This window comes from Macaca nemestrina, chromosome 2 (genome assembly GCF_043159975.1).
Source record: "Macaca nemestrina isolate mMacNem1 chromosome 2, mMacNem.hap1, whole genome shotgun sequence".
Classification (NCBI taxonomy): domain Eukaryota; kingdom Metazoa; phylum Chordata; class Mammalia; order Primates; family Cercopithecidae; genus Macaca; species Macaca nemestrina.
In genome coordinates this window covers 8314785-8326943 of record NC_092126.1, presented here as the reverse complement: position 1 = coordinate 8326943, position 12159 = coordinate 8314785, and the positions used below count along the sequence as shown (strand labels likewise).

General features: G+C 37.0%; 1 protein-coding gene across 12 annotated transcripts in view; it reads left to right on the top strand.

Annotated features, from left to right (window-relative positions):
• Positions 1–12159, top strand: part of LOC105470866 (tumor protein p63) — a 275494-nt gene that overhangs the window by 250186 nt on the left and 13149 nt on the right. For 2 of the 12 annotated variants that reach the window (XM_011723144.3, XM_011723145.2), the window contains one exon: positions 6656–8097. The exons of the other annotated variants lie outside the window; for them this stretch is intronic. In XM_011723144.3, coding sequence (XP_011721446.1) covers positions 6656–6770 — 115 coding nt within the window. In that variant the 3' untranslated portion in view covers positions 6771–8097. Of the gene's footprint in view, positions 1–6655; positions 8098–12159 lie in introns of those variants that run through there. 12 annotated transcript variants of the gene reach the window in all.

The window sequence follows — 12159 nt, the reverse complement described above, 5'->3', positions numbered from 1 at the left end:
TGGCAACCCTCTTTCAGTTGCAACGTTTTTATGTGTCTTACAACCTTCCTTTGGGAATTCCGCTTATGTTCTGAAATTAAATACAAACCATTTCTGGTGAATTACAGAGAAACTCACACTAACAGTTAGTTTTCTTCTCTATATGCCTGATCCATACACACTAACAGTAAGTACACACTCTAGTTGGTAGTAATGTGTATATTTGAAAACATGAAATCATTTATCATCCCAGTGGATTGTCTTGTAAATCTCCTGGGATGCAAACTATCCACTCTTGGGAATAACATTGTAGACCAGGGATAGCAAATAGGCTTTACTATAACATAAAGTGGCTTGTTTGAATGCTGTAGTGAGAAGAATTCTGAAACCTAGTGCATGATAATTGGGGAAATATCTGGGTGCAGAAGGATAAAGTAGCATCATGTTGCCATATTTTAGCATCTCTGCTCTAGATTGTCTTCCAGCAGTACAAATTTTTATATAAATCAAGCCAGACTTTTCAAGTATATTACCATGTACGTATAACCTATTTATATGTTAAGCTTTGCCTTGAATCTTGGATCTTTCATGATGTTATTTTATGACTGACTAGAATAGTTCTTATGACAGGATGAGAGGTTGACCAATCAGGACCCTGTTTATATTTACCTTTCTGTGGTTAAAAATAATCAGTGGTTTAATTAAATATTATATATGCCCTGGAAGTATTGTCAGGACTGTAGATAAGTATAAAATATATACATTATGAGCCCACTTGAGTAATGTAGACTTTCAACTTCATACTTTAGGCAAAAAAGAAGGCAAAAACTATCTTCCAGAGGTGAAGATTATGTTTTACAATAGAAATACAAATGAACAATAAAAATGGTTATTTTCTATGTTATTAGCTGTTGTAGGGAGTTAGCTATAGAAAACGTAATAAAGAGGGCTTGTTATTATTATTTTTATTATTAAGTCTCGCTCTGTCACCCAGGTTGGAGTGCAGTGGCACGATCTTGGCTCACTGCAACCTCTGCCTAGCAGGTTCAAGCGATTCTCCTGCCTCAACCTCCCAAGTAGCTGGGATTAGAGGCGCCCACCACCATGCCCGGCGAATTTTTTGTATTTTTTGGTAGAGACGGGGTTTCACCATGTTAGCCAGGCTGGTCGTGAATTCCTGCCCTCAGGTGATCCACCCACCTCGGCTTCCCAGAGTGCTGGGATTACAGGCATGGGCCACCGTGCCTGGCCTTATTATTTTTCTTTAATCAATATGAATGTATCTCTGATGGTGAAGAAACATTTTCTGAGCACTTGTTGTCTACAGGGTGGAGTGGACGGCAGGGAGAAAAGAAGCACACTCTCTGTTCAGAGGACTTTACACTATTTAAGCATCCAAGATCCTTTTTGGCCAGAAGGGATCTCACCATGTACTTTTAGCATAAAAGTTTTGCAAATTTTAATGGTATGGTTTTATTTGTAAGCCCGAGCAGAAAGTTTAATCACACAGAGTATTCTGAAGGCGAATTACGGTTGCAGGCACAATTTCCATTGCGAATCAGATGGATGTTTTGGGATGTCAGATGGAAATATATACTAACATATTTAAGTGAAAAATGACTTAGTTCTTATAAAATCATACAACCAGGATCAAAGAAACAGAGGCCTGTAACATCATTTATAGATCCAGGAGGATATCTACCTTTCCCAAGAGAAGTGTGTCATGGTATTAAGAAACACCCCCAAATTTCCTCCTGTTCATTCTAGAAGTTTGACTATACCAAAATGACCCCCAAAGAATCACTAAGTAATGTATCATGCTGAACTAGTTACTGCTCAGTAGGCTTTCTTTCTTTTTTTTTTTTTTTTTCACTTAATAGGGAAAGGTCTCATATGTAGCAGAGGAATTGGCAAGCTGCTTTTTGTAAAGTCCTGGTAGTAAATATTTAGATTTTCTGGTCTATATTGTCTTTTGCCAACTACTCAGCTCTGTGGTTGTAGCACAAAGACAGCCGAAGATAATGCATAAAGGAAAAAGAATGGCTGTTCCATAAATGGAACTTGCTTTATAGACCCTAAAATTTGAATTTCATGTAATTTTCGCATGCCACGAAATATTATTCTCCTTTTGATTGTCCCTCCCCCTGCTAAAAATTGTAGGCCAGGTGCAGTGGCTCACACCTGTAATCCCAGCACTTTGGTAGGCCGAGGGGGATGGATCATGAGGTCAGGAGTTTGAGACAAGCCTGGCCAATATGGTGAAACCCCATCTCTACTAAAAATACAAAGATTAGCCGGGCATGGTGGCGCGTGCCTGTAGTCCCAGCTATTTGGGAGGCTGAGGCAGAAGAATCGTTTCAACCTGAGAGGCGGAGATTGCAGTGAGCCAAGATTGTGCCACTGCACTCCAGCCTGGGCAACAGAGAGAGACTCCATCTCCAAAAGAAAAAGAAAAAAGAATACATATATATATATAAACTACTCTTAGCTTGCTGTAGTTTGATAGTCTATCTTACAGATAAATGAGGTGGTTCTCCTTTCATTGCTTCTTGAGGCTCCAATTTTGTTTGATAGGTGTACTTGGAAGTTAATATGTATATTCCAAACTAGAAAGGTTTTAAAAGATTTTAGGAAATCCTAAAGTGGTTTTTCAGGTGGCATTTCAGTATCTAATAAAAACAACACCAGCCCTGAACAGATACCTTTTTTGTCTGAGAAAGTGAGGCATGCCCATCCAGAAATAAAATGCAGTTAATGACAACCTCATTGTCAGATGAGGCTGGAATAGTTGACTTGATTCACGTCACACGTTCTTATTGAAGATCTGCTATGTGAAAGCATTAAGGATAGAAGAGAGAAAGATGTAGCTCCTGCCTTCCCATGGTCTACAATCTAATGGTGAATTTCTAACCTTAACATTCTGAGTTTGAAGAAAGCTCTGGAAATTTATTCTCAGCATTATGCAAGTTAATAGGACAATTTTAAACAGTTTCTGTGGATCATATGAGAAAAAGAATAGTTTCATGTCATCGTTTTAGAGACTTGACAAGCCAGGAGGATTGACATCATTCAGTTCAGGGACATATGCTAAATGTGTTTGTTTTTATGGCATACACAAAAATACACAACCCTCTTTTTTTATACCATGAGTATCCCTTGCTTATTGTTTGACTAGCTCACATTGCTCTAAAGGGAATTTTTAATTCATATTTCATAAAATAATCTGTGTCACCAGAGCAGAAAATACATGTTAATATTGTGTTATTTTTAAAAGCACACAAGATTTTAGGGACATATTTACACTTTTCTGCATGTGTGACTACAGATAGATAATAAGGAACTGGTAGCTTTGTAGTTCCCTGTGTGTTCATTTAAATGTGTTACATGCATGTTTTTGAGTTGATATCTCACAGTTGCGATAACTTGTGCATGAAAATTAACAGACTGCAAAATTAAATCTTTGCAAAATATAGACATTTGGTCTAATTATGTCTTTGTAACATTACATATACATGGGTCTCCAGTGATTGATATGCATCTATATAAATCTTTCAGTTGTATTCTTCAGCTGAGTTTTTTTAGCTCTTATTTTCATGCAAATCTCCAAGAAAGAGCATGAATGAATAAACAAAGAGAAATGAAAATCTAATTTCCTGACAATCATTTGAAAAGAATAAATCAGCTTGGAAAATACCTATAATAGCCTGTGATTTTCTTTCCAAAAATGTAGTACCAATTTTACGCTGGTAAGGAATCAATTTTGTATTTTTCTTTATAGTAGAGGGAAAATTAGTGGGAAGAGAATGTACTTTCTGTAAGGCGGCACTACAATATTTTTACTTTAATTACTTCTATTAGCTTCCCACTATGTGTTTTCTTCTGCTTGCTTTTCATTTGTGCATGGTTTTTCTTTTTTAAAAAATTTCTTCACAATTACCTTCATGATCATAGGTTTTATGGAAGATAGACTTTGCGGAGTTGCTGTGAATCAAATTGTTACAGATACAAGTAGGCTTTACACTACGAAGAAATGTGATTTTAGTTAATTTGCATATATTGGAATAAATATAGAGTTATGTTTCTAGATGCCAGAATCTAATAGAAAGACAAATCAGACCTGTGTTTAGACTTCTTGCCTTCATATTATCAAGGGGCATTAACGGTTAAGACAGATTTGCAGAAGCCTCTTGAGACCTGTTTAGCCATGTTTTGACTTCTGTACTTCAGATCAGTACTATTTCTTTTTCATCTTTCAATAGTTTTCCCTTATTCTTGGCTTCCAACATAAAAATGAGGCCGACATCGCTTTGTTACAATTTGGCTTAGGTTAGCTCTTACTTTCCTCTGGAAATTTATTTTTGAGCTTCTACAGAATGAATTTTATTTAAATGATAAAACAGATCTGTGACATCCTGATGAGCCCTTAGTGTTTCCTTCTCTTTCATGATCACTTGATAATTGCGGCTCATTAGTAACACAAGTCAGAGATTATTAGAACAAAGCAGGATCTTAAGTCCATGGTTCCAGCCCCTCACACCATAGCCGGAGAAACTGAGGCTCTGTGATTTTATAGCCAGTTTATAATAAAGCTCAGACTAGAATCAGATTTAGAACACAGAGCTGTTTGTAATGTTGTGTTGTGCTTCATTGGCAGTTAAGTAAGTAGTTAATTATAAAACTTAAACATCTGTTTCCATTTTTCTGTCCCTTTTTTGTATGATTGTTTTAGAGATGGAGTCTAGCTATTTTTCCCAAGCTGGACTTGAACTCCTGGGCTCAAGCGGTCCCCTGCCTCAGCCTCCCAAGTAGCTGCGGACCACAGGCACACTCCACTGTGCCTGGCATGGTTTTCTGACTCTGTTTTCAGTTACTTGGGATTTATTCTTGTAGATTCAGTTTAAAGTCCTGTATCTTTAAACTTGTTTGGCAATGGTTATCGAGAATATTGATATTTTGTCTCAGACTCGTGTATCTGAGAGAGAAGCAGGCAATATTTTCAGGATTATTAACGTAGAAGAGAGAAAGGTACACAAATCTCCAAACAGACAGAAAATGTCAACACCATATTTCTAGGTTTGACAGAGAAATCCTCCACATTTCCAGAATATCTGTTTGGAATTACCAGCTTTATAGCTTAAAAACAGATGAATATTGATAATTTCATATGATTCACCCTTATCGTTATTATGGAACTATACAAGCTTTTACAGTTTACTTTTTTTTTTTTTTTTTTTTTTTTTTTTGAGACAAAATCTTGCTCTGTCACCCAGGCTGGAGTGCAGTGGCATGATCTAAGCTCACTGCAACCTCTGCCTCCTGTGTTCGAACAATTCTCCTGCCTCAGTCTCCTGCTTAGCTGGGATTACAGGCACCTGCCACCATGCCTGGCTAATTTTTTTTTTTTTTTTTTTTTTTTTTTTTAGTAGAGATGGGTTTCACCATGTTGGCCAGGCTGGTCTCAAACTCCTGACCTTGTGATCCGCCCGCCTTGGCCTCCTACAGTGCTGGGATTACAGGTGTGAGCCATCGCACTCAGCCTACAGTTTACTTTTGAATTTCATAGTTATGAAGTTTTCAGGGCAGAGGTTTATTATCTCTGAATTGGTAATGAAAAAAAAACTCAATGATTAATTAAACTCAGATAAATTACATTACTTTTGTAACTTCTCTCACCTCATTGCGGAATCAGGCTCAGTCCCAGGTCTTACAGGTCTTTAGTTGGCTGTACATTGCTTCCCTATCCATTTTTATCAGGGCATATTCTGTTAAGATGATATGAATTCTTGCTGGTGACATGGTTTACTGAATCCTAGCATTAAGCAAATAAAAATGGCTTTGTTCTTTTGAAAGTCATAGCCAAATGTGATTCAAAAAGCCAATCTGGGAAACAATTTCCAAACAGTTCATGAGTTTGCCCAACTTTTAGCAAAATAAAAGGGTTTATTTCTGGCATCCTTGTGGCATAAATAATTTCTTAATTATGCAAAAAATTGCTTTCTTGGGCTTGATATATACATTTATAGGCCGAGTTTGTTACTCAAAGGATTAAGGTATTTATCTGTCTCAATCTGGGAATATCCAAAATACTCATTAAACAGTTCTTTGTAAATGCATGATGACACAGGCCCCATTCTGATAATATCATATTTCTCCATACCTCACACTTAGGCTAGACAAGAACTGTAATGAGGGATAATAATTGACCAGATGACATTTTACAAAAGATTAAAGTTTATTCTTCTTTTACGTTCCTTTTTTTAACTAATTGAGTCCAGTAAATCATATGCTAAGCACTGTGTTAAATACCTTGATCTACCTTATCTCAGTGGTCCTCGACTGAATCGCTTTGTGTAACTTGTTAAAAATATGTTTTCCTGGATGCCAGCTTGTGTTGGAAGGGAGCCAGGAAAATGCATTTTTATAAGTTTCACAAGTGATTCTGATGTTCATTTCTGTTACTACAGCCTTATCCCATTTCTTCCTCATAAAAATCTTGAGAAGTCTCAGTAATTTTAAAAGAAGATAAATTGGAAGAACAAAAATAGTTTTTCAGGCACTCTATTCTGTCTATACTATGATCATGAAGGTATAAGGAGTGCGTTTCTGTATTCAATTGATTTGAATAGATGAAATCCTAAGCCTTCATTGTTTTCTTTTCTCTGGTTCCTCTCTGCAGTCTCCTTTCAGCCTGCTTCAGGAATGAGCTTGTGGAACCCCGGAGAGAAACTCCAAAACAATCCGACGTCTTCTTTAGACATTCCAACCCCCCAAACCGATCAGTGTACCCATAGAGCCCTATCTCTATATTTTAAGTGTGTGTGTTGTATTTCCATGTGTATATGTGAGCGTGTGTGTGTGTGTGTGTGTGTGTGTGTGTGTGTGTATCTAGCCCTCATAAACACGACTTGAAGACACTTTGGCTCAGAGACCCAACTGCTCAAAGGCACAAAGCCACTAGTGAGAGAATCTTTTGAAGGGACTCAAAACTTTACAAGAAAGGATGTTTTCTGCAGATTTCGTATCCTTAGACCTGCCACTGGTGGGCGAGGAAGCACTGTGTTTGTCTGTGAGCTTTCTGTGGTTTCCTGGGAGGCAGGGGTGGAGTGGGGAAAGGGGCATTAACAAGTTTATTGGAACCCTTTTCTGTTTTCTTCTGTTGTTTTTCTAAAATTCATAGGGAAGCTTTTGAGCAGGTCTCAAACTTAAGATGTCTTTTTAAGAAAAGGAGAAAAAGTTGTTACCGTCTGTGCGTAAGTAAGTTGTAGGTGACTGAGAGACTCAGTCAGACCCTTTTAATGCTGGTCATGTAATAATTTTGCAAGTAGTAAGAAACGAAGGTGTCAGGTGTACTGCTGGGCAGTGAGGTGTGCTTTACCAAAAGTAATCAACTTTGTGGGTGGAGAGTTCTTCTTTGTGAGAACTTTCATTATTTGTATCCTCCCCTCCTGTGTAGGTAGAACATTTCTTAATGCTGTGTACCTGCCTCTGCCACTGTATGTTGGCATCTGATACGCTAAAGTTTTTCTCGTACATGAAACCCTGGAAGACCTACTACCAAAACTGTTGTTTGGCCCCCCATAGCAGGTGAACTCATTTTGTGCTTTTAATAGAAAGACAAATCCACCCCAGTAATATGGCCCTTATGTAGTTGTTTACCATTATTCAAAGCTTAAAATAGAATTTAAAGTCCTCTCACAAAATCTGTGATTAATTTGCTTAATTAGAGCTTCTGTCCCTCAAGCCTATCTACCATAAAGCCAGCCATATCACTGATACTGTTCAATGCATTTAGCCAGGAGACTTATGTTTTGAGTAAATGAGATCCAAGCAGACGTGTGTTAAAATCAGTACTCCTGGACTGGAAATTAAAGATTGAAAGGGTAGACCACTTTTTTGTTTTTATTCAGAGTTTAGAGAATCTCTGTTTCTTTCCATTTTAAAAACATATTTTAAGATAATAGCATAAAGACTTTAAAATTTTTCCTCCCCTCCAACTTCCCACACCCAGTCACCAGCTCTGTATTTTCTGTCACCAAGACAATGATTTCTTGTTATTGAGGCTGTTGCTTTCGTGGATGTGTGATTTTAATTTTCAATAAACTTTTGCATCTTGGTTTATCTTGCAGTTTTTTTGTTTCTGTCTCTCTCACTTTTTTCCTGTTAAATACTAGAATATTCTCATGTAAGTGCTTGAAGTAGCACCTGTAGGTCTAAGGAAGAAGAAGAATAATAGAATCGTTACTTTGTTCCTGTGTGCGTTTCTTCTGTCAGTATTCGGTGTTTTTATTTAAGATACTCTATATCAAGGTCACCAATCGTAACAATGAACTAAAATGCCTAAACTAACTGAAAAAATACTTTAGCCCTATGAGTTTTAAAGTTTGTCATAGGAAGCCAGGCACCATAGAATCATTTATTGACACTCCTGACAAACTTCCAGTTGTATGTTAATTTGCTAAATTTTCTAAAATGAATTACAATCAAATCCAAATGTTTTAAATAACATGGTTTCTGTGACATAGACATTAGTAAATATTTGGCCAGAAACCAACAGTGGAACCTATGTCCAGTGTTTTTTATTTTATTTTTTTTTTAGTTACAATTTGTTTTGAGCCTTGAATAATTGCTTTTAAAAGCTTCATAAGAAGTTCTAACCAAAAAAAAAACTAGTATTTTAGATAAATATTTCAGAAAAAAATACCTTTATATTTGTACATTAGTACTAATGTACTAATAAAAGTACATTAGTAAAACCAGATGCTCCTGTTATATTTGCAAAGTGTTTTTCAGTTAGTCTAATAACTTTGATTCACAAAGCCCTTAAAGGATTGGTGAGTACATTTCGTTTTTTGATATTTGCTTTTTCTTTCAGAAGGGTTTTTCTTTTCTTTTGGCCTATTTTTAAGTAAGTTTTTTTTTTTTAATTTATTTATTATTATTGAACTTTAAGTTGTAGGGTATATGTGCATAACGTGCAGGTTTGTTACATATGTATACTTGTGCCATGTTGCTGTGCTGCACCCATCAACTCATTTACATCAGGTATAACTCCCAATGCAATCCCTCCCCCCTCCCCCCTCCCCATGATAGGCCCCTGTGTGTGATGTTCCCCTTCCTGAGTCCAAGTGATCTCATTATTCAGTTCCCACCTATGAGTGAGAATATGCGGTGTTTGGTTTTCTGTTCTTGTGATAGTTTGCTAAGAATGATGGTTTCCAGCTGCATCCATGTCCCTACAAAGGACACAAACTCATCCTTTTTGATGGCTGCATAGTATTCCATGGTGTATATGTGCCACATTTTCTTAATCCAATCTGTCACTGATGGACATTTGGGTTGATTCCAAGTCTTTGCTATTGTGAATAGTGCTGCAATAAACATACGTGTGCATGTGTCTTTATAGCAGCATAATTTATAATCCTTTGGGTATATACCCAGTAATGGGATGGCTGGGTCATATGGTACATCTAGTTCTAGATCCTTGAGGAATCGCCATACTGTTTTCCATAATGGTTGAACTAGTTTACAATCCCACCAACAGTGTAAAAGTGTTCCTATTTCTCCACATCCTCTCCAGCACCTGTTGTTTCCTGACTTTTTAATGATTGCCATTCTAACTGGTGTGAGATGGTATCTCATTGTGGTTTTGATTTGCATTTCTCTGATGGCCAGTGATGATGAGCATTTTTTCATGTGTCTGTTGGCTGTATGAATGTCTTCTTTTGAGAAATGTCTGTTCATATCCTTTGCCCACTTTTTGATGGGGTTGTTTGTTTTTTTCTTGTAAATTTGTTTGACCTAATACCATAAAAATCCTAGAGGAAAACCTAGGTAGTACCATTCAGGACATAGGCATGGGCAAAGACTTCATGTCTAAAACACCAAAAGCAACGGCAGCAAAAGCCAAAATTGACAAATGGGATCTCATTAAATTAAAGAGCTTCTGCACAGCAAAAGAAACTACCATCAGAGTGAACAGGCAACCTACAGAATGGGAGAAAATTTTTGCAATCTACTCATCTGACAAAGGGCTAATATCCAGAACCTACAAAGAACTCAAACAAATTTATAAGTAAGTTTTTGATGTGTTTATAATGACTTGTATATAAATGTACATATTTGAAATGATGGAAAATATTAGAAAATTACAGTTTTCCCTTCTGGAGAATAAATGCTGCACTGTCTTTAGAAGCGAGATAACTCAGCTAGAGAGAAAAGTCACAGGCAGACATTACTGGCTAAAATTGAGAGAAGATACAATTCTTTTTCTGATAGTCCATGTTGCCCCCAATGCTTTTTATTTTTTTTTTTCTGATCTTTCTCATAACAAGGATGCTCTGCTCTGCCTTCAGTATCCCTTTCCGCTCCCAAATTCTTTACTCCAGAAATGGTTTGTTGAAATGATTTAGCCTAAGCTATCACCAAATCCTACTAGAGAGTTGCTTTTTAATTAGCGATGGAAGATTTTGGCCAAAAGAAGGAATCTAGTGGAATTCTAGGCATCTTGGTGGTAGATAATGTAACTTGTGTCTTTGCAGGAATTTTTATATTCTACCACATAGATAGTCACTAGGGTTGGAACCAGAAAACCTGACTTTAAGTCCTGTATGTCCTAAAACCACTTCTCGCTTTTCAATTTTGAATTTTATCCTTCAGAAACTGTACAGAAGCTTATATTGTTAAAGTTAAGAACTGGGACTTGGCTTCAATGGGATTTTTCTTCAAAACTAGAAATACGTGAAATATTATTTTCTACATCTGTGTTACACCGAATTCTTAGAAAAATCTAGTGAGGCTCTAGAGAAAACAACCTGATGTATACACCTTATGATTCTTTTCTGCAGAAAGCTGGATTCTTACTTTTTTGGGTTTTGAATAGGGGAGGAGAGTATAGGCAATAAAACCAGAATGGTACAGGTCCTGTTATTCCTTTGAACACATATTCCTTCTCTTTAGTTTCTCCAGAAATTTTTGGAATATTTCACCTAAGAACTGTTACATTAAATTTGTATTTAAAAAAAAAAAAAAAATGTTGTTCTTCAAGGCTTTCAAATTGGCTGTGAGTTTATTCAGCCGTGCTTCCTTTTTCACAGTATGTAGAAGTTATCAGAATGTTTCTTTTAGTTCAGTCATTGTGAAATTAATAATAGACAGAGTACCTTGCTCCCCTTCCTTGTGGCTTTAAAACTCACTTTTACATTAAAGGGAAGGCATTCCGAATTTCTGACCTTTCCTGACTGTTAACCCCATTCAACTGTTCACCCTCATTTCTGGATATGTTCAATTAAGAATCCAACTCACCTCTGGCCACTTCCTCCTATTAATTCTTACATCGTTAACTTCTATCCCATGGGCCACACATCAGAGTGTGAAATATTCAGGGCTGGAGGGAAGCAGTCAAAGACACTGATGTTTCCTGAGCGCCTACAAATCACTGGACCCTGTCTAGGGCTGTTACGTGATCTTAGTCTTAATAGAAATCTTCTAGAGTAGGTATAATGTCTGGGCTACAGGTTAAGAACATGGGACTCAAGAGACTTAATACAACATCCTGCGTCACGTAGTTTGTGTTAGATCCAGAAGGCGACCCAGATGTTTTGATTGACTTAAAATCTATGTTCCGTCTTTCTTCATCTGTGGTTTCTGACCTACCCTCCTCAAATTAGTGGCTTATGATGAAAAATGGTAAATGAACTGATAAGATAGTCAAAAATAGTAACCACAACCTAAAGAAAGCAGGAGGTTATAACAGGAATTGTAAGAAAGAATTTACTCTTGAGTGTCGAGAAAAAAATGCAAAGCTTTTAAATGTATTTTTATTTTTCCATTTGCGGATATTAATGATTCAAGCCCTGCTATTAGCTCTTGCTGTACATTTGACTGGTTTGAGGAGGGACAGATAAAGAGATCTCCTTAGGTTACAGAGCACCAACTGCATCAGGAATATGGGCTACCTGGAATCTTAGGTACTTTTCAGTGAGCAAAGAGAATTGAAGAAACATCAGCTGGCAGAGAGTCTCCTTACTGCCTTGCCCCATGCTTTGCTATACTCTAATGTGGACTAATGGATGATCCTAAGTATAGCCATGTGTGCTGACTCTTTGGAAAGGCTGCCTCACAGGGACGGAGTGGATTCAGAAGTGCTTGATAGTAGCTGGAGTTACCTCCTTTGCCCCTGTT